General features: G+C 36.6%; 1 protein-coding gene across 2 annotated transcripts in view; it reads right to left on the bottom strand.

Moving 5' to 3' along the window:
- Positions 1 to 751: 751 nt before the first annotated feature.
- CIP2A (cellular inhibitor of PP2A) overlaps positions 752 to 23652 on the bottom strand; it is a 45392-nt gene continuing 22491 nt past the window's right edge. The window contains exons 10-21 of one of the 2 annotated variants that reach the window (XM_026492888.4): positions 23221 to 23380; positions 21359 to 21500; positions 20192 to 20291; positions 18563 to 18681; positions 14778 to 14973; positions 14225 to 14299; positions 14019 to 14129; positions 5906 to 6102; positions 3350 to 3463; positions 3033 to 3115; positions 2182 to 2321; positions 752 to 1195 (exon numbers count right to left, since the gene is read on the bottom strand). In XM_026492888.4, coding sequence (XP_026348673.1) covers positions 1025 to 1195; positions 2182 to 2321; positions 3033 to 3115; positions 3350 to 3463; positions 5906 to 6102; positions 14019 to 14129; positions 14225 to 14299; positions 14778 to 14973; positions 18563 to 18681; positions 20192 to 20291; positions 21359 to 21500; positions 23221 to 23380 — 1608 coding nt within the window. In that variant the 3' untranslated portion in view covers positions 752 to 1024. The remainder of the gene's footprint in view (positions 1196 to 2181; positions 2322 to 3032; positions 3116 to 3349; positions 3464 to 5905; positions 6103 to 14018; positions 14130 to 14224; positions 14300 to 14777; positions 14974 to 18562; positions 18682 to 20191; positions 20292 to 21358; positions 21501 to 23220; positions 23381 to 23652) is intronic. The other variant, XM_057306563.1, reaches the window with a different exon arrangement.

The following is a 23652-nucleotide window of genomic DNA, read 5'->3' as shown; positions in this document are numbered from 1 at the left end:
CTTATGTCACATGAAGATATAAATGGGGAAGGCAACACCAAGCAAATTAATGGTTGGAAACTGTAGCAATAAAACCAACTAAAATATTGATACAAGAACTCTTCTTAAACACTATTTACAACATTTGATTCAAATGAAGAGTACTTAAATTCCCTTGTATTAAAGAAATACATGAATAAGGATATTTAACCTATGCCTTAAAATTAAATGGCCAAATTAAAAACTATTTAAATGAAAGACAACATATTAAATGCAATTCACATTTGAATTAGTAATAAATGTCTGAATATGTAGCAAGGGTGGAATCCAAGTTTTCTTTGTGCAAGTCAAAAGAAATTCATAATTGATTGGAAATGATATGGGCAGACCAACATGGTACATTTTAAAAAGAGTAAAAAAACTAAGGCTATCTCAAATAATTCTACGAATTATCATTTTTTTAAATGTGACAATGTATTCGTTTAGCACATCTGATATCTTCTAATTTTTTCACATTATTTCTGTAACTATTCATTGCATTTTTTTCAAATTTAGAATTTATACCATATATCTTACTGCATTTTAAATGCAGTAATAAAATTATTTTAAATTCATTGAATTTTCTTTTGTGCTATGTAGAGAAAAACTTTGCGGGCAATGCCACGCCTTCTTTTTTTATACTAATAACTGTGTTTTCAATTTCTTAATCTTTAGGATTGTGATATCAAGAAAAATTGATTTTTAAATCTAATCACAAATGAGAATAAATTAAAAAACAGAAGAGAGTGGAAAGCAACTAAGGAAAAGGGAAAAACCTCAGAAAAACAATAATGGAGGTCAAGAAGAACATTCTAATATAAGAACCAAAGAAAGCTTTAAGCAATAAAAGCCAGAAACAGGACGTAAAACTTTTAAGACCAAATAAAAAATATTTATCAGATCAGGTTCTTTACTAAATTAATAATTTGATAATAATTTGCTGTTGTTCCGGAGTCACAAATTACCTCCCCTACCACACCTCCCCCGGAAGATAAATACATAACATCTATATACTGAGATTCACAGCTTCTGGACTTATTTTTCCACCACTTAAACTGTGGATCATTGCTATCATATGAGAGTGTTTGTTCAACTCCTCTTGCTGAAGTTTCACCAGCGACTCTTTCTCTTCCAAACGACCTTCTAATTGGGCCTTTTGAACCTCTAGGGAGGAAGCCTAGGAAATGGGGGAGGAGAGGAATTGAGGAAAACAAACTTAGCATGTCTTCCCTTCACAGATATTTTAAGACGTCCTATTTTTCATTTGTAAAACCACCATGTCAAAAGACACATTACAAATACATATTCTATCTTAGTTAATTAAATTTTATGGTAAGCTTAAGATAAGTAATTATTAAACAATATAATACAAATTGGAAAAACATATTCAATTTGTCTTTTTAAGTCAACATTAGCAGCTGAAATTTTGCAGAAAACACTACACATCACAATTCAGAATCACTATTAAGATGATCACATGAAAGCAGAACTAGGAAATCGGTAAATGTGGCATTAAATTTTATGCCTCTTCTGTCACTCGTGCTCTGTAGTTGTTCAAACGGTCATTTAATCCTGGCGTGTTCTCATCTTCCTGGTAGCAGATGGGCCAGAAAGTCCTATTCGTAGCTACCACACACAAACAACCATAATGTGGAATGAACAGTGGACTTAGATTCAGAATACTGAATACTTAGCTTTGTGACAGACCCTCAGTAAGTAACTCAAGACTCAGTTTCATTTGTAGGTTGAAAATATTTAATATATATTAATATATTTGTTAAAGAGAAGAGGATTAAGAAAAATGTTTCAGAGTGCTTTGCAAATTATAAAGTTCTAGACAAATATGAACCACTGTTATTATTCCCAACCCTAAAAGCTTGGAGAGGCAGCCAAATACAGCCACCTGTAGGTGACATTCAGAACTGAGACCCTCTTTCTGTATTCTTTGCCCACTTAAAAGTAGTAAGTGCTGGTACACAATATGTATTTAGTAAGTTTTTCATGATTTTAGGAAAAATACAGGTTTTCACATTGTGAGAAAGATATTACATATCTTCTAAATGAAATTACTAAAGAATCAGAACTTTAATTTACCCAAGTTCACCTTTTCCACAAAATCAGACTTACTCATCTACTACCAATGAGAACTCAACAGATTCTTACCTTAATGCTCAATTCTTTTCTTATCTGTTCTGTTCTGTTTAATTCCTTTCTAAGGATATCAATGGTTTCTTCCTTATCTTCCCTTTCTTTTTGCAAGATTTTAATCTTTTCTTCTTGTACTTTTGTTTTTTGTTGCAAATCTTCAAACAAACAAACAGTCAGCTATAAGCTCAGAGGGTGGATACTGATGTTACCCTGAAAAGGTTTATTCGCCACTATGTAATTAGAGCAAAAGAACGACAACTGGGAAGATGAAGAAATACCTTGTTGGAAATAAAATTTCTACAGTATTTGATGAATAAAAAAACACCGTGGAACTCTTCCCCTAGGCCAGTATTCCATAGAAAATGCCAAATCTCCATGTCTTTCCCTCTTCCTCTGTTCCTGATATTATATGTATAGTTATGAGAGGAAAGACAATCCTCATAGCTTAAGGGTTAGAGAGATATAGAAAAGTATGAAAAATTAAATAGGCAGATGTCTGTGTTCTAAGGCAAATGAGTTAGAACAAAAAGGTTTTTATGGATCACTTCAGAGCTACTGCCATTAAGAAGCTGCTTACTAAAAGTTACCTAGCACTGCCACCTGCTGTTATGTTCTTTTAAAACTCTTTCTTTTGAAAAGACCATCATTTCCTCTAACTCCCAGATTTTAAAAAAACATACTGCTTTTTCAATTTAATCAATCTAACTAAACTGCTCTGTAAAATGTTATGGCAAGAAAAGGGAAGCTGTTTAAAACATGACTTAAGATTTAAAAAAATGAGAGAACTAGAAAATAAAATTATGCTTTGATTTTTCTACCAATATATATTAAAATACAGACAATATATTAAATGAGAAGCTACTTACTTGCTAGCTTACATTCTCTGTCTACTAGTTGGTTCTGTACTTCTTTTCTCTGTTCTTCTTTCTCTATTAATTGGGCAATAGTTCTGAAGTTATAAAAATAGAGAAGAAAACATCAAGGAAATCTTCCTCTCCTCAACAAGAATTTTAAGAGAAAATTAATAAGAACAGTAATTACCTTTACATTTTGTCAAATATATATTTTATATCTAAAATAAGTGGTAATTCTATTAATTTTATTTGTAAAAAGCAATGCTCTGTATAAAGGGAATCACTGTTTTTGAAAAATCCAAAATAATTAGAAGAACTAGAGATTTTACTTTTCATTTTGTTGTTTGAAAGACTCATTCAACTTTTTCACTGTCTCAATTTGTTTATTCAGAGAATCACATGTCATCTGCAAATCTTTATTCTTCTTTTCAGTGGTTTCATTCCTGAAAAGACAAGATGAGTTGATATTTTTATGGAGGCAAACATATGATAGAGAAAAGAAACTGTGTTCTTTATTATTTCTTCAAACCAAACTTCATACACTGAAGAAGAAGAATGTCATGAACAAGCAGGACATAAAGAAAGTTAGATTAAACTCTAAAAGACATTAAAGATGTATTTTGGCTGATTTAGGAGGTTACATTTACTATAAAAAGTACAGGGCATTTACTGCATATATAAGGATATAGAGCCTTACAGATAACATTGCTCTACATAATTTGCTATATATATGATATTTTTATAGTTAGATCCAGAAAATTTTCTAAAACTTCTGTAAAAGGATGAAGTTTATTAAAAAATAAAACTTAAATCTGCCATCATTAGCCTCTTGGGCATAATGTATGCTTAATTAAAAATGTCGAATTAATGAAGTAGCTGAGGATACTAAACTTCTCTTATCTCTTTAGAGCTCTGCATCTAACAGTCCTGCTTAGTTTACCAGCAAAGTAAACACAGAAATACTTTCTAAAGTGATACTTTGACACCCAAGTATCTTAAGCATAACATGTCCTTTTTTACTTCACTAAGTACAAACTGGTAGCACTGGCCAAATTTGCCTACAAGTGTTTTATCTGTCCCACGTGGTTTTTAAAATTCTGAATTTGAATGCCTTTAGACAGTCCCTACCATTACAGATGACCTTTCTTTCCCCAGCCTACTTCATTATTTGTTACCTTCTGGCCCCAGAAGGCAGGAGTTTTACCTCTTGGCCCCTCACTCACTATCTGGAACATCAGCGGGATATTCCCATGGTTCCTGGAAACCACGTATTTCTGTGGGACCAATGCTTACTTTTTCTCACATCCTGACTTAACGCTGATAGTCCACTCTATCAGGGCTGCTCAAACAGAGCTTGAAGAAAGTTGTTGTTGGGAGAAAATATCCTGTTTAGGAAATTTTAACATCACAAATTTTCTAGATGCTATACATTTTCCAGCCTTCATTTTTACTGATGGGCAAATAAGCACATGGACCTTGCAGTTAAAATTTTCTCGAACTCTATATTAATAGCATAGATAGAACATTTTTTTTCAAATCTTAACCAATCTTTAATTATAAATTAAAACAAAAAACAAGTTAACCAGAATGCTTCAATTTGTATTGTTTGGTAGAAAATACATAATTGTTCTGGGTCTTCTTTATATCTCAGAAGATTTATTTATTTATTTATTTATTTATTTATTTATTTATTTATTTTTTAAAGATTTTATTTATTTATTTGACAGAGAGAGAGACAGCCAGCGAGAGAGGGAACACAAGCAGGGGGAGTGGGAGAGGAAGAAGCAGGCTTATAGCGGAGGAGCCTGATGCGGGGCTCGATCCCATAACGCTGGGATCACGCCCTGAGCCGAAGGCAGACGCTTAACCGCTGTGCCACCCAGGCGCCCCTCAGAAGTTTTAAAATTGACCTAAAAGATAAAAAAATTTGACAAAGAAGGAAAACATGATCAATCTCATATTTTGTTAGTAGGCATGTAAGTTTGTACAGCCTTTTTGGAAGGAAACTTGTCAATTCATAAAAAATTTGAAAGCACATACCCTTTAACCCAACAATTCACCTATAAGAATTTATTCCACAGATTGTTACAGTCACACATATAAGTAAACCATATTCAATGCCATTAAGGAGAAATACTCACTACAAACTTAGAGATGTTTTAAACACTAACACCTGAATTTCTATGCTATTTGACTGAATACTATGAAATTGTTCATATTCAATGCATTTGATGTACAGAAATGGCTAATTCATATAGCTCAACTTAACATGAATCATGACAACTAAGGTCATTCCATATTTATGAAATGCCTAACTGTGTACCGAGTACTGTTCCAGGCCTTAGGGGTCTGTCAGTGAACAAAGCAGACTTAACTTGTTCTTGAGGTGCTAACACCCCAGACGACTGAGGACTGTATGAATACCTGAAATATGCAGAGTCAACCGGAAAGAAACAGAGAGACCTGTATTCTGTTTCTGACTTTGATCCTGAGTTTGAGTAAACAATACTTCATTTACCTATAATGTAAGTTTCTTTTTTTTTTTTTTTTAAAGATTTTATTTATTTATTTGACATAGAGACAGCCAGCGAGAGAGGGAACACAAGCATGGGGTAGTGGGAGAGGAAGAAGCAGGCTCCTAGCGGAGGAGCCTGATGTGGGGCTCGATCCCAGAATGCTGGGATCACGCCCTGAGCCGAAGGCAGACACTTAACGAATGCGCTACCAGACGCCCCTGTAATGTAAGTTTCTTGTCAACTACTTAACTTATGGAATTATCAGAATATGTGAAAGTTTACAAAAGGATTTTAAGGCCACAGAAAAGAAATGCTGTGTGTTCATTCTAGATTCCAACTTTACACAGAAATTTTACTTTATTAATTTACCTCTGAACAAGGTCCATGTAGGATTTTGTCAGTATTTCATGTTCTTCAGCCACAGACTCTAATTTCCTATTATGTTGGAAGAGATGCTCGATATCACTCTGGGCTCTTTCTGATTCAACCTGCTGTGCCTTCAGCAACACACCAAGCTCTTCATTTTTTCTCTCAACTTCTCTCAACATACCAGCAAGTGTCCGTGCCTAAAACAAAACCAAACAGAACAGAGACTTTTCTGCTACCATGTATATAATATGCTCAGTTTCTATAATTTAAAAGGTTTACCAAGTATCTAATAGGCTAGCATCTATGGGGTTATATAAAGTTTTAGTAGTCATATATACTTATTACTTAACTACCTCTAATAAATCTAACACTGTTATAGTTTTTTACTTAGGAGATTATCCTGACTAGAATAATCTCAGTATGACCAGACTCATGGAAATGAACACAATTATAACAACAAGAAGGTAGCTCTACATCCAGTATTTAATTAAAAGGGTATGTGTGGTCCTTGGCGCTAGCCATCAACACTAAACCATAAAGTTTACACAAATCAGTTTTCCCATTTCAGGTAGAAATTAAAAATAAGATCTTAACTATACCACAGATGATTAAGCAAACACTTAAAATTAAGCTAGGACTATCAGGGAATACAACCAAAATTAATATGAAAGTATTTGTGAAACATTAAAGAAACAGAAAACTAGAATGAGAAGTGAACTCCCCCCAACACCCTTTAGCCTGAAAAATACTCTTATTCTGAAATGCCAGATAAAAACCTAAGCCCTTCTGTTTTTATGACAGTCTATAAAGCAGTAATACCCCATTATTTAGTGTTATTTTTATAAGAAGCTTTTCCAGTAAAATGGATAAAACATTAAATTCTCCAATAAAATACAAGACATGTCCAACAGACATAGAATATAAGAATGTGCTATGGGAAAGGAGAGGACAAAATGAGTTTAATATCGCTAATTTTCTTTGTTGGAATTTATGATAAATTCAACATGCTATCAGGCAAGACAAAGGAATCCATGTCAAAAGAAGAAAAGGAAAACATATGGTTATATTTATCCGTATTTTTTCAAAGATGTGTACTCTGAGAAGACTCTAAAGGTACTTTACGTGTCACTGATTTTAATGCCTCTCTCAAAAGCCAAATGACTTTATTATAATTCATTATAAATGATATCAAACTGTTGAGATTCCATTTCTATTTGCTAGGAATTTCATATTACTGCAGTAAGCTCTCACTTCTAATGTACACACTGTGTACATATATGCACACAGCACAATGCCAAACTTTCTGAGCACCTACCATGTGCCAAGGACTGTGCTTGCTGGGGCCTAGAGATACCAAAACCATCTCTGACATCAAGGGTGAGGGGCAGGGCAATACAATTTTCACATGTGTGGGAAGCAGAGGACCAGAGACAGCTTCCTAAGAAATGGAGGTATTTAACCGGCTCAGAGAGTGCCCATCCCCATCCCCCCTCGCAGGGGACACGGAGACTCTACCCAAACAGGGTTGCCTGAGTATCAGCGCGGCAGGCGCCTCCCCCAGAAGGCAGGCTGAAAAATCAAGAAGCCCACAACCCGGGCGCCTGGGTGGTGCAGTCATTGAGCGCCTGTCTTCGGCTTAGGGCGTGATCCTGGCGTTCCGGAAAGGAGTCCCTCATCGGGCTCCTCCGCTGGGAGCCTGCTTCTTCCTCTCCCACTCCCCTGCTTCTGTTCCCTCTCTCGCTGGTTGGCTGCCACATAAATAAATAAAATCTTTAAAGAAGAAGCCCACATCCCTAAGATCCCTATAAAACAAGGGGCACGGCCTGGGACCCAGTCAATAATTTGGGCTCTGGACAACCCCGCAACCTCTCCTCATCAGAATGACAAGAAGGAGAAGCCCCCCCCTCCCCAGCAAAGAAAAGACAGTGAGTCTGTGGCCTCTGCCACAGAAATAATGGATATGGATGTAACCAAAGTATCAGAAATGGAATTCAGAGTAACGATGGTCAAAATGATGAGTAGAATTGAAAAAACTATTAACGAAAAGGTTACTGAGAATATAGAATCCCTAAGGACAGAAATGAGAGCGAATCTGACAGAAATTAAAAATTCTATGAGCCAAATGCAGGCAAAACTAGAGGCTCTGACGGCCAGGGTCACAGAAGCAGAGGAACGGGTTAGTGAATTGGAGGATGGGTTAATAGAGGAAAAAACCAAAATAGAAGCTGCTCTTAAAAAAATCCAAGCCCATGAATGTAGGTTACGGGAGATTACTGACTCAATGAAACGATCCAATGTTAGAATCATCGGCATCCCCGAGGGGGTGGAGAAAAACAGAGGTCTAGAAGAGATATTTGAACAAATTGTAGCTGAAAACTTCCCTAATCTAGCGAGGGAAACAAACATTCGTGTCCAAGAGGCAGAGAGGACCCCTCCCAAGCTCAACCACGACAAACCTACGCCACGTCACATCATAGTGCATTTCGCAAATATTAGATCCAAGGATACAGTATTGAAAGTGGCCAGGGCAAAGAAATTTCTCACGTACCAAGGCAAAGGCATCAGAATTACGTCAGACCTGTCTACACAGACCTGGAATGAGAGAAAGGGTTGGGAGAGCATTTTTAAAGCTCTTTCAGAGAAAAACATGCAGCCAAGGATCCTTTATCCAGCAAGGCTGTCATTCAGAATTGATGGAGAAATAAAGACATTTCAGAATCGCCAGTCACTAACCAATTTCGTAACCACGAAACCAGCCCTACAGGAGATATTACGGGGGGTTCTATAAAAGTAAAAAGGCCCCAAGAGTGATACAGAACAGAAAGTCACAGCCAATACAAACAAAGACTTTACTGGCAACATGGCATCATTAAAATCATATCTCTCAGTACTCAGTCTTAATGTTAATGGCTTAAATGCTCCCATAAACGCCACAGGGTTGCAGATTGGATAAAAAGAAATGACCCATCCATTTGCTGTCTACAAGAGACTCATTTCAAACCCAAAGATGCATTCAGACTGAGAGTAAGGGGATGGAGTACCATCTTTCACGCAAATGGACCTCAAAAGAAAGCTGGGGTAGCAATTCTCATACCAGATAAATTGGATTTTAAACTACAGACTATAGTTAGAGACGCAGAAGGGCACTATATTATTCTTAAGGGAAGTATTCAACAAGTGGATATGACAATTATAAATATATATGCCCCCAACAGGGGAGCAGCAAGATACACAAGCCAACTCTTAACCAGAATAAAGAGACATATAAATAAAAATACATTAATAGTAGGGGACCTCAACACTCCACTATCAGAAATAGACAGAACACCCTGGCAAAAACTAAGCAAAGAATCAAAGGCTTTGAATGCCATACTCGACGAGTTGGACCTCATAGATATATATAGAACACTACACCCCAGAACCAAAGAATACTCATTCTATTCTAATGCCCATGGAACATTCTCAAGAATAGACCATGTTCTGGGACACAAAACAGGTCTCAACCGATACCAAAAGACTGAAATTATCCCCCGCATATTCTCAGACCACAACGCTCTGAAATTGGAACTCAACCACAAGGAAAAATTTGGAAGAAACTCAAACACTTGGAGACTAAGAACCATCCTGCTCAAGAATGACTCGATAAACCAGGAAATCAAAAATCAAATTAAACAATTTATGGAGACCAATGAGAATGAAAACACAACAGTCCAAAACCTATGGGATACTGCAAAGGCAGTCCTAAGGGGGAAATACATAGCCATCCAAGCCTCACTCAAAAGAATAGAAAAATCTAAAATGCAGTTTTTATATTCTGACCTCAAGAAGCTGGAACAGCAACAGAGGGACAGGCCTAATCCACGCACAAGGAAGCAGTTGACCAAAATTAGAGCTGAAATCAATCAAGCAGAAACCAGAAGTACAGTAGAGCAGATCAACAGGACTAGAAGCTGGTTCTTTGAGAGAATCAATAAAATTGACAGACCACTGGCAAGACTTATCCAAAAGAAAAGAGAAAGGACCCAGATTATTAAAATTATGAATGAAAAAGGAGAGGTCACGATGAGCACCATTGAAATTGGAAGGATTATTAGAAATTTTTATCAACAGCTATATGCCAATAAACTAAGCAATCTGGAAGAGATGGAATCCTTCCTGGAAACCTATAAACTACCAAGATTGAAACAGGAAGAAATTGATTCCTTAAACAGGCCAATTAATTATGAAGAAATTGAGTCAGTGATAAACAACCTTCCAAATAACAAAACTCCAGGCCCGGACGGTTTTCCTGGGGAATTCTACCAAACGTTCAAAGAAGAAATAATACCTATTCTCCTAAAGCTATTTCAAAAAATAGAAACAGAAGGAAAGCTACCAAACTCATTCTATGAGGCCAATATTACCTTGATCCCCAAACCAGGCAAAGACCCCCTCAAAAAGGAGAATTACAGTCCGATTTCCCTAATGAATACGGATGCCAAAATCCTCAACAAGATACTTGCTAATAGAATCCAACAGTACATTAAAAGGATTATCCATCACGATCAAGTGGGATTCATACCTGGGATGCAAGCGTGGTTCAATATTCGCAAATCAATCAGCGTGATACATCATATCAACAAGAAAAGACTCAGGAACCATATGATCCTCTCAATCGATGCCGAAAAAGCATTGGACAAAATACAGCATCCTTTCCTGATTAAAACCCTTCAGAGTGTAGGAATAGAAGGTACATTTCTCAATCTCATAAAAGCCATCTATGAAAAGCCTACTGCAAATATTATTCTCAATGGGGAAAAGCTGGAAGCCTTTCCCTTAAGATCAGGAACACGACAAGGATGCCCACTCTCGCCACTATTATTCAACATAGTACTAGAAGTCCTTGCAACAGCAATCAGACGACAAAAAGGGATCAAAGGTATTCAAATCGGCAAAGAAGAAGTCAAAATGTCTCTCTTCGCAGATGACATGATACTCTATATGGAAAACCCAAAAGAAGCCACTCCCAAACTATTAGAAGTTATATTATAGAGCAATTCAGTAACGTGGCGGGATACAAAATCAATGCTCAGAAATCAGTTGCATTTCTATACACGAATAACGAGACTGAAGAAAGAGAAATTAGGGAATCCATCCCATTTACAATAGCACCAAAAACCATACGTTACCTTGGAATTAACTTAACCAGAGACGTAAAGGACCTATATTCTAGAAACTATAAATCACTCTTGAAAGACATTGAGGAAGACATAAAAAGATGGAAAGATATTCCATGCTCATGGATCGGAAGAATTAACATAGTTAAAATGTCCATGCTACCCAGAGCAATCTACACTTTCAATGCTATCCCGATCAAAATACCGAGGATATTTTTCAAAGAACTGGAACAAAAAGTCCTTAAATTTGTATGGAAACAGAAAAGGCCCCGAATCGCCAAGGAACTGTTGAAAAGGAAAAACAAAGCTGGGGGCATCACAATGCCGGATTTCAAGCTGTACTACAAAGCTGTGATCACAAAGACAGCATGGTACTGGCACAAAAACAGACACATAGACCAATGGAACAGAATAGAGAGCCCAGAAATGGACCCTCGGCTCTTTGGGCAACTAATATTTGATAAAGCAGGAAAAAACATCCGGTGGGAAAAAGTCTCTTCAATAAATGGTGCTGGGAAAATTGGACAGCTACATGCAAAAGAATGAAACTTGGCCACTATATCACACCATACACAAAAATAAACTCCAAATGGATGAAAGACCTCGATGTGAGACAGGAATCCATCAAAATTCTAGAGGAGAACATAGGCAGCAACCTCTATGACATCAGCCAAAGCAACCTTTTTCATGATACATCCCCAAAGGCAAGAGAAACAAAAGATAAAATGAATTTATGGGACTTCATCAAGATTAAAAGTTTCTGCACAGGCAAGGAAACAGTCAGAAAAACTAAGAGGCAGCCCACGGAATGGGAGAATATATTTGCAAATGACACTACAGATAAAGGACTGGTATCCAAGATCTACAAAGAACTTCTCAAACTCAATACACGAGAAACAAATAAACAAATCAAAAAATGGGCAGAAGATATGAACAGACACTTTTCCAATGAAGACATGCAAATGGCTAACAGACACATGAAAAAATGTTCAAAATCATTAGCCATCAAGGAAATTCAAATCAAAACCACACTGAGATACCACCTTACACCAGTTAGAATGGCAAAAATAGACAAGGCAAGAAACAACAATTGTTGGAGAGGATGTGGAGAAAGGGGATCCCTCCTACATTGTTGGTGGGAATGCAAGTTGGTACAGCCACTCTGGAAAACAGTGTGGAGGTCCCTTAAAAAGTTAAAAATTGAGCTACCCTATGATCCAGCCATTGCACTACTGGGTGTTTACCCCAAAGATACAGACGTAGTGAAGAGAAGGGCCATATGCACCCCAATGTTCATAGCAGCAATGTCCACAATAGCTAAATCGTGGAAGGAGCCGAGATGCCCTTCAACAGATGACTGGATTAAGAAGTTGTGGTCCATATATACGATGGAATATTACTCAGCAATCAGAAAGAACAAGTTCTCAACATTTGCTACAACATGGACGGCACTGGAGGAGATAATGCTAAGTGAAATAAGTCAAGCAGAGAAAGACAACTATCATATGATTTCTCTCATCTACGGAACATAAGAACTAGGATGATCGGTAGGGGAAGAAAGGGATAAAGAAAGGGGGGGTAATCAGAAGGGGGAATGAAACATGAGAGACTATGGACTATGAGAAACAAACTGAGGGCCTCAGAGGGGAGGGGAGTGGGGGAATGGGATAGACCGGTGATGGGTAGTAAGGAGGGCATGTATTGCTTGGTGCACTGGGTGTTATACACAACTAATGAATCATCGAGCCTTACATCGGAAACCGGGGATGTACTGTATGGTGACTAACATAATATAATAAAAAATCATTTAAAAAAAAAAAAACAAGAAATGGAGGTATTTAAACTAAAATCTGAAGGATTATTAGGAGTTAGGCAGAGAAAGAGAAAAAGGTGTTCCAGCCATGGAAGAGCAAGTACAAGCACAGGGAAACCTAAGAGTATGTCAAGTAACTGCAAAGCAATAGAACTGCGTAAGAAACTGCAAAGTAATCTGATACAGTTGATTGCAGAGAATGCACAGAAATGCAAGGAGATGAGGAATGATAGTAGTTTTAGAATCCTGTGTGCCAAACTAAGGAATTTAAAATCATCTGCTGAGTAAAATGGTAAGCCACTGCAGGATATTTAGCACAGGAGCAATAAAATCAGATTACATCCTCAGGAATCAATGTAGGGGAACAAGGGAGGGCGGAACCAAATACAAAAAGATGACTTGGGATGCACACAGACGGTGGTTAAGAGGAGGGCTCCAGACTGAAGGTAAAAAGACTAACTAGAGGCTCTGCTATGATTCATATAAAAAATGACAAGGATTTGACCCATAGCAAATAGTGGCAAGAAGAGACAAGGCCGAAAAAAGTAATATTTAGAAGGTAGAATCAACTGGGTTTGGTGGATGGCTAATCATAGGAAGTAAATTGTGTGACTTCCAGGTTTCCTGTCTGGAAAACTCTTCAGAACAAGAGGGAATATACAAAAAAAGAGTACATTTTTAAAAAGGATGATGAGTTCAGCATTGGTCATACTGAATGGGAAGTATCTGCTATATATTTAAACAGAGGTATACAGGAAGCATTAGTGCTTAGCGTAAAGGATCTGGGCTCGGCACATAAAATTGGTGGCATTAACATTCTGGTAATGACTGAAACCCTGGACCACCTAAAGAAGGCCAAAGGGCTTAGACCATAATGCTGGGAAAACCCAACATTTAAGGGTTGAGTGGAGAAAGAGAAGTCGCTAAAGGATATAGGAAAAGAATATCCATTAGTGTAGAAAAAAAATCAGAAGATAATGGGGTGACCAAAATTAAAGGGGGAAGGGGTTTCAAGATGGAAGAGAATAGTTGTGTCAAATGCTGAGAACAGTTTAGTTCAAACAGTAACAAAAATATAACTAAAATTTTGTACATGTTCTACTTCATTTATTTTTCTACTGATAAGTCTTTATATCGTACACACCTCTGTCTCAGCTTGAGTTCTTTGACAGCGATATTGAGCAATCAGTCTATCAGCCTGTGCAAGCGCTAGAGCTTTTGCTTCCAAAAGATCTTGTAGCCTGCTTTCTTTGGACTGTAAGAAAACATACCGTTAATCTTTATCACTTACCAGAGAAACATCTATTTAAGCTTAATGGTTACGAATAGTTAAAATAAGCTTGTACTCACTGCTAATGTGGACAGTTTCATCTCATATACATCCATTATGTCAGATATTCTCACATCATTAATCTGATCCTTTACCTAAGTTTTAATACAACAGTCAAAAATCAGAAAATTTTAACACGCAACACAACAAAAAAATAAATGCCTAGTGTGAAACTAAATCATTAAAACTTAGTAACAAAGTAAAAAAATGAGCGTTGTATTAGAAGGTTCACAACATTTCATTAACCTGGCTATTGCAGAAGAGTATCTGGGTAGGACCTGATATGCTTGTGGGATATATTTCTTAAACAGGGGGGTAGAGAGGATGTGGGTAGGCTAATTGGGGAAGACTGGGGGAAAAATGATTGCTGTGTTAAAATGTGGGAATTTTATGGCTAATTTTTTTTCTTTCTTTCCAAACTTCCTAGAATATTGTTGTTTTCATATTAAAAGATAAGGTTTCATTGATCAAATCTGCATCTAAAGTTATTTAAATAAATGTTATAATCAGGGCTGATATTTAGTTGGTATGTACAAGGCAGAATCCCATTTATAATGGCTATTTACCACTCACCACCATTCCAGCCTGAAGTTTCTCTATTAATTCCTCAATGTTCAACCCAGGAACTCTAGCTTTCAAAAGTGGAGGAGTTAAACATTTTACTGAAGTTGGAAGACTGTGATTTAGTGATTGCAAGGGCATTCTCCTGGGCATATGTTCTGTTTCCTGTTGTCTGTAGGCATTGTTTGCTGCTATGCTTTCTCCAAGTCTGAATAGGAATTAAAAAAGAAAAAAAAAAAAAAAAGAATGAAAGAATTACAAAAAAATAGTGGAAGGGGAGCCTGGGTGGCTCAGTCGGTTGAGTGTCCAACTCTTGATTTTGGCCTAGATCATGATCTCAGGGTCATGAGATTGAGTCCTGCCATGCGCTCTGCGCTAGCTTGAGAGTCTCTCTCCCTCTCTGTCTGCCCCCTCCCCCCACCCCACTTGTGTGCACTCTCTCAATAAATAAAATCTTAAAAAAAAATAGATGAAGGAGCCAAGATGCCCTTCAACAGACGAATGGATAAAGAAGATGTGGTCCATATATAATGGAATATTACTCAGCCATCAGAAAGAATGATTACCCAACATTTGCAACAACATGGACGGGACTGGAGGAGATTATGCTAAGTGAAATAAGTCAAGCACAGAAAGACAATTATCATATGGTTTCACTCATTTATGGAACATAAGAAATAGCAGGGGGATCAGTAGGAGAAGGAAGGGAAGACTGAAGAGGGGGTAAACAGAAGAGGGAATGAACCACGAGAGACTAGGGACCCTGGGAAACAAACTGAGGGCTTCAGAGGGGAAGGGGGTGGGGGATTGGGATAGGCCGGTGATGGGTATTAAGGAGGGCACGTATTGCATGGAGCACTGGGTGTTATACACAAACAATGAATCATGGAACACTACATCAAAAACTAAGGATGTATTGTATGGTGACTGACAAAACATAATAAAAAATTAAAAAAAAATAGATGAAAAGGCAGTTAGTATAGAATTAGGGGACTTCTAGAATGGATCTTTTTAGGAATATAAGCCTTCAAATATTTTTGAAATAATCTTGGAGTCTATGATGAAGCCAAATTTTGGGAAATACCCTAAATATTTGCCACGGAAATGCCTTTCTACTTACAATCCTTTATAATGACAATTCCACCTCTGGTCTGGAGGCACTAGAATTAGTCTGTGAGTATGGATTATTTATAAAAATTAAGTACAATGTTATTGCTATTGGTAAGAACATCCTTCTCACCATGGGCAACATCACCTGTCCTTTACCTATGTCTTTCATCCTTGCCGTTTCTCACTATCTTCTCACCAACCTGACTCTCATTCTGCCCCTTCCATTTATCATGCCTTGTTCCTGCCACAGGGTCTTTGAATGAGCTTTTTCTTTCCTAGAAGATTCTTCCCACCAGATCTGCATAGAGTTGGCTCCTTCTTATCATCAGGTCTCAGTTCAAATTCACTTCCTCAGAGAGGCCCCTCCACCCATACTGACATACACATTATGAAACTTAATTTTTTAAATTTGTCTCCCAACTAGAATGTAAACCATATGACAGAGGCCCCCAGTCTAATTTACTGCAGTATCTAAAATGACTAGAAGAGGGCCTGGCACACAGCTGGCCCTCACCAGATAGAAACGCACACCAAAAAACCTACTTATTTACCCACCCACCCATTCATCCAACATATAAATTTACCTTATTAAACTAAGATGATATAAACAAAGGCATACACAGACATAAATAAAATAAAGGAACACCTGAGATAGTGTCTAAAGAGAAAATTATGTAACACAAGTAAGACAGGGGCAGCCAAGATACAAAGAAATGGGAGGAAGAACTCATATACAGAGACAGAGGATGAGACTCCCACTTTCAGTGAAGCTGAAGCTTTCGTTCTGAAACTTAGGGGCTTTCCTTTATGTCAGATTACCACAACTGGAGCAATGACTAAATGAAGCAGCTTCACAGACCATTTCCAGGTTTTAACTTGAGAAGCTCCCTATTTGTCCATTTGTTAAAAAATATTTACTATAAAATGAAGAGAATTTTGATTATGTGGTCTCTAGGTCTTGTTCTCCACAGTTCTTAATCTCTTAATTTATGACTACTTAATTAATTCTGAAAAATGAGTTTGCTAAGTCAGTTAAAAGAAACAGAGAGGGCACCTGGGTGGTTCAGTCGGGTAAGCATCTGCCTTTGGCTCAGGTCGCGATCCCAGGGTCCTGGGATCGAGCCCCATGTCTTCTCACATCGGGCTCCCGTCTCAGCTGGGAGACTGCTTCTCCCTGCCCCTCCCCCGACTTGTGCACACGCTCTCTCTCACTCTCAAATAAATAAATAAAATCTTTAACAACAACAGAAAAATAGCAGAGGTTGGCAAACTTTTTCTTAAAGGACAAAGCAGTAAGAATCTTAAGCTTAAGGGGCCATATAGTCTCTCTTACCACTACCCAATTCTGATGTTGTAGCATGAATGTAGACACAGAAAATACAGACAATATGAAAATGAATGGATGTGCCCTTTTTTCAGTAAAACTTCATTTACAAACATACGCTCCTGCCTGCTGGCTATAGTTTTCAGACCCCTGGCATATAGAATGTCTCACCTACTCACCAACTTACTTCAGTTTATTCAAACCACTTTTGCAAATTCATTTATATAAGCCCCTTAAACTTTTTAAAATTAAAGTAGAATACAACTGGATGTTTGATCAATTCATTTAGTTTATGGAGAGCCCCGAAAATCTCAATTTTTTAAAAAACATAATAGCAAATATTCTCTTAATGTTTGAAATTAATGAGAATAGTGGACAATTCTGCTTGGCCATTATCTATTCCACTTTCTGATAAAAGCACAGAATTTTTCTTTAGGAATCCTCCCACCGCCCCTAAACTAACTTAGAGTTCATGTAGTTCTCACAGATGAATCCTGGGGATCTGCCAAGGTCCCTCATTGGGAAATGACCCAGATTTGGTCGATGAAAGTGATGTTTGACTTATCCTTTAAACAACTGGGAAGGGAAAGCTCTTTGTTTTCTTCCCTGTTTTGTTTTTGTTGGTTGTTTTTTAGTCCTAAAAGCTATGTTGTTTATTAAGTGTTTAATCCTTTAGAGCAGATTCCCATCTTAACTTCTGGCAATCCTGTGGTTATCTACAAGCCTTAAACTGAGAAAGTTCCTCCTCACATCTAATCTAAATGTTTTTTTTTTAGTATAGCTGACACAGGGAAAATTTGTTTTATGTAAGAACTAAACTGGTAAGATGTAAGCAAAGTCCAGAAGCTACTATGTCAAATAGAGGAGGTGAGAGACAGGGGGGCATAGTGCCTGGAAAACATATTTAACTCACCTGAAGCTAGCTTTTCCCTGAGTATACACCTGGTCTTTTCAGTTACTGGAATGAAATTTTCTTTTATTTTTTTATTTTTAAAAAGATTTTATTTATTTATTTATTTATTTATTTATTTATTTATTTATTTGACAGAGATAGAGAGAGCCAGCGAGAGAGGGAATACAAGCAGGGGTAGTGGGAGAGGAAGAAGCAGTCTCCCAGCAGAGGAGCCTGATGTGGGGCTCGATCCCAGAATGCCGGGATCATGCCCTGAGCTGAAGGCAGACGCTTAACGACTGAGCCACCCAGGCGCCCCTCAAATTTTCTTTTAATTACTTGAAAAATTACTGTTATAATGAAGTCTCTGGCTCACAAATTTTCTAATCTATCTATATTGAGGACTACTAAAGAAACACAGCAGGGTACTCCTGCACCATAAGAGATACACTGCAAATGACTACAACTCACACTAAAGCAGGAAAATCTGGCAGTGGAGCAGCTTCCAGTAATATTCCCAATCCAGACTGTACTTGTTCTCTATTATCTGATGTTAAAGCAAAAGCCAAGGGAGTAATCAGGCGTGGATCCTAAGCAAATCAGAAACCAGAAAACAAGAGGCACAAAGAATAAATAATGTCAGGATTTTTAGAGCAAGGTGAGTAAACAGAGCTAAATCATAAAATAATTCTAGGCAAATTCTGAAAGGTTTCTATCTGATGTTTGAATGTATTTATTAGCCTTTACTTTGTTATAATTATCTATGCAGTCAATATGAACACTAGCTTTAAAAAAAACTGGCAAGAGTTTTGTTGTGCCTATGAAAATCACATATTAAATATATTGATGAATTTAAAATATCATCTACAACTGACTGATGTTTTGAATTGTTGTTTTATTTTTCTAGCTACCCTTAAAAGAAAATATGGCTATAAGAAACAACAGTTAGTCATTTCCAATTAAAGTAAAAAATAAGAATAAAATTCAAATTAACTAAAAAAATTCTAATTCAGTAACTGAAACAATTATACTTGAAGTGTAAGTCCTCCATGTCAGTAAATATTTTACATTAGTACTGTAAGCCCCAAATCATTTATTCTGAAAAACATCTAATTGATGCAAAATCAGTTTGACTCAATTTTTAAGTTGTTAACAGAGAAAAAATATTAAAATATGACTCCTTTATAGTTACCTACATTTTACAATGTCGAGTGTTTTGTAAGTACTCAAGTATAAATCTTATGCCACAAAACCACGTTAAAAGCTGGGCTTTATCTCTAACCCTCATGGTAACCCTTCGTAACTGCTCCCATGGAGGGAGATTCATTATTTTCAATCTGTATTTAAGGAAGCTAGAGCTCAGACAAGTGAAATAGCTTGCTCAAGTCTGCACTGACCTGACTGACTGATGGTGGAGTCAACATCTGAACCCCATCTCTTAAGCAAAAAAAAAGTGTACAAGTGGCTCCTGTGTAAGGTTCCAGTTTTGGCTTCTAACCTGTCTATACAGACCAGAGCCATCTTTGTTTGTTATAGTAACTCAATTCACACGTTTGCTAAGTATCTATTATAAGTCAGGTGTTGTGGCTATCAAGGTAAATAGAAGAGCTCTTCTTCAGCTACCATCATTGAATTTGTGAGTCAGTTATTCTCTGCATACCGTCTCTAATCTTATTATCACTCACAATCAAGTCCTTCTCTTCCAGATGTGTCCCTTATCCCCTTAGTACCCTACATCGTCAATCCCAACCAAAAACAAAAACTCCAAAACAAATACCACTCCCGCGTCACTGCAATGCTATTAGATATAAACGAAGAAACCTAAAGTATGACACAAGAAAGGAAAAAGGCTGAGGAAGCTCTACTATCATGAACATCCTGTACATTACAGTCAGAGGCATTTATGCTCAATTCCTGCAAAACTAAGTAAAATTACCAGGTGGTGGGAATATTATAGCTACTTAAGGCAATTAACTTTCTTCTGATGGCCAATTCTCAGAGAAACATTTTCTAAAGACGAAGAATATTAAAACAGAAACTCACACATTAGGAAGCATTTATGTATGAATAAACTTCAATATTTGAAGAGCTTAAACTCACCTGAAGGATTTTATAGAAGCTTACTTCCATACCAGGAACCAACTGTTTAAGTTTGTTCATCAAATCAAGAGTTTTCAAAACTACATCAGCAGCAAGTTTGCTTAAAAATAAATCATATTTAAATTAGATAACTAAAAAATTGCTTACAATATTGTTTCTGTCCATAATTCTAAAGAAATTCTGAAAAAACACTACCTTTGTTTTTAAACCTCAGGAAGATAAAGTTTCTTTGGAGAACTAAAAATATAATAGAGACCAACATCCTTGTAACCCAAGCACCCAAAGAAAAAATTGGCATTAATAGTCTAAATTGTGACAGTGTTTCTTTTTCTAATCTCAAATACTACCAAGCTTTCATTTTCTGCGCCAAATTACTAGCAGCATCAGCAACATGACCTATTTAATTCTTAGCTTTGTCACTGGAATATCAACAATAAAAGGCAACCTTAAGCAATACAGAATACCTAATATTTACCAAATAAATTATACTAAGCCATGTTCTTAGACTCATACCACAAAGGGAGTACAAAAAAGTGAAAAAAGGTAATCCTTGTTCTTGAGCACAATTATTGACAATTATGTCATTTATGGAAATTGGAACAAATCAATGTCTAGCATTCCAGTCCTCAATAAAGATTTGTTAATGGGCTTAATTCATGTGGGGGGGAGGGATAAAATAATCTCTCTAATCACTATCAGTGAAAATTCACCTTTAAACCATAAGTCTTGACACGTTTAGGAAAAGAACTGTCTTTTTCAGTAGGAAACCTTCAGTAGTAACTGATTTCCTAGTAATAAAAAAAGTGACTCCTCTGTTTTTTCATGTTTTTTTGCTTAAAACATAAAATTACTGAGGCAATGTCAGAAAGAACCTCCAGAAAAGGAGTACAAAAGACCCTTAGATAATCACAATTAAAACAACACAAAACAGACCTAAACAATGAAAAACAAATCACAGATGTTAAGATTATCCTTTCTTCGAAGCACGTAATCTATGAATTGAATGAATTTTTAAAAAATTATGAAAAAACTTGTTAGTTCTCTGCTACACCTTGAGTTAATAGTGCATACCCAAGGATTACCCTCCAAAAGAGAAGAGAATCACTAGATCTTTTGATTTTTTATGTTTGGCGTTACCATTTTGCCATTTGGATTTCACATACTCACCACAATTCAGAATCTGCTACCTTCGTTCCAAAGCCCAGGTCAATCTTGCCATACGTAAATTGTTGTTCTATCAGAGTGGTACATTTGATAGTAGTCAGAATTTTTGCAACATGCATTTTTAGAGTATCATCTCCACACAGAGGTAAGTTTTGTTAAGGAATACAAACAAAAAATTCTCAAAAAACCCCTTATATTTGTATAACGCTTTATAGTATTTAGAGTGATTTCATACAAATTATCTTGTCACTGCACTCCCATATAGTCATTGTTACATTAGCTCAATGACAGATTAGGAAACTAGAGCTCAGAGCATTTAAGTGATTGGTAAGTGGCAAGAGATGGGACTGACACCACGTCTGTTATTCTGCTGGATGTTAGTATTTTGTTAGCAGGTTACTACAATGGTTCAGTATTTGCTGAACTAAGGGAAGTATTTTTTTTCCTATTTTGTAATATTATAAGTTAATTTGAATATCATTAAAAAAGAGTCAAATTTGGCTCAAAATGGTACCAATTCTGAGGCCTGCATATATTACAGATATCTCTACAACCAAGCAAAATAATGTGTCTCTACAACAGTGGTTTTCAACTTTGGCTACATGTTAGAATCACAGGGGTAGTTTGATCAATCACAATCTCCTCCCTCCCCCTTCCCCCTACACCAGGGTTTCGCATTACTCCAATTAAATTAGAATTGCTGGAAGTAAGGTTCAGGTGTCAGGATTTTTAAAATGTTCTCCAGGTAATTCTAATACATAATCAGGACTGAGAATCCCTGCTGTAGGGAAGAGGAAAATTAAGGAGCAGCAACTCCAAGAAGAGAGTAAACAGATGTGGAATTTGCTCTAGGGCAGGACGAAGTTGAGCAAATTCTTGTTGCTGAGATACAAGGAAAATTGACCAGATAAATATAAAAGATCTGGTTGAGATATAATGGCTCCTTGCTGATAGTAATAAAAACACATTAATGAAATATTTTAAAGATGGGACTTGGGCTTCATAAAGACTTAGAATCAACTGATCTAAAAGAAAAAGCTAACACAAGAAAAGACCTAAGAAAATCTGAATACAGAAGTTAGGTGGTGACACTAATTGCACTCAAGGTTTTCTTTTTTTGTAATGAATGAATGTGTCTTGATAATATTTGTCTTTTTTTATAATCTAGTGTGATATCATCTTTATTAAAACATTTCTAGAGGATTTAATTTTCAGTAAAAATTATAATATAAGCTAAAATACTAATGACTCTACCAATTTTTGCTTATTCTCTGATACACGAAGCCAAAGATGGCACCACAAATCATCCAGAGACAGCAATTAGCATTAGAGAGTAACCCAGCTGTTATTTTAGATTGTACCTCCTAATCTCAAATTGAGGTAAAAGTGTCCAAATCAAGTTTAAAAAACATTCTGAAAATATTCTTTAGTTTAAAAATTTTACACAGAAAAATAAGGGAAGGAAGTCTAGACAACTCCTTTATAGACTCCCCATTGAGAATTAGTTCATAGTTTAAATCCCAATTCAATAATTCTGGATAGATAAACATGGAAGTGACAAAATTACCAATAAAGATAAAAATGCAGTAAAGGTAATGCTAGACAAAAACGAGTGGTTAGTTTCCATGTTTTTTTTTTTTTTTTAAGATTTTATTTATTTATTTGACAGAGAGAGAGAGACAGCCAGCGAGAGAGGGAACACAAGCAGGGGTAGTGGGAGAGGAAGAAGCAGGCTCCCAGCCGAGAAGCCTGATGTGGGGCTCGATCCCAGATTGCCAGGATCACACCCTGAGCCAAAGGCAGACGCTTAACGACTGAGCCACCCAGGCGCCCCATAGTTTCCATGTTTTAATAGTAAAGGATATTTAACAAAACTTCAGTGGCCTTGACCATTCTTTCACATTTTTTTTTTAATAAGGCTTCATCTAGATTTTGTTCTGTGAACTGAAGTTGATCAAGGATTGTAGGCAACAGAAGGGTCACAAAACGGTCAGCTGAGGAACAGTTAGCAGTATCTACAATGTCCTGGAGAATTAACCCCCACCAATGATGAAAAATTAAGATGGAATACAGAGCACAGACAAAGTCATCACCAAGCTGCAACATTCTTATCAAATCTCTTATAATTACTTCAATATTTAATTGACCTGTGTCTCCTATTTAAAATCTACTCTTTTATCCAGTTTTGATGGCTATGATGACTTTTTTCTTATATGGAACAATAAGGTTTTAAGCTATTCAAAAGCAAACCAGACTTTCCAATTGACTGTGTCCATGATTTGAAAACAAGTATCCTG

This window comes from Ursus arctos, unplaced genomic scaffold (assembly GCF_023065955.2).
Source record: "Ursus arctos isolate Adak ecotype North America unplaced genomic scaffold, UrsArc2.0 scaffold_4, whole genome shotgun sequence".
NCBI classification, from domain to species: Eukaryota; Metazoa; Chordata; class Mammalia; order Carnivora; family Ursidae; genus Ursus; species Ursus arctos.
Note: the sequence above shows the minus strand (reverse complement) of the source record. Positions and strands in the feature narration are given on the sequence as shown.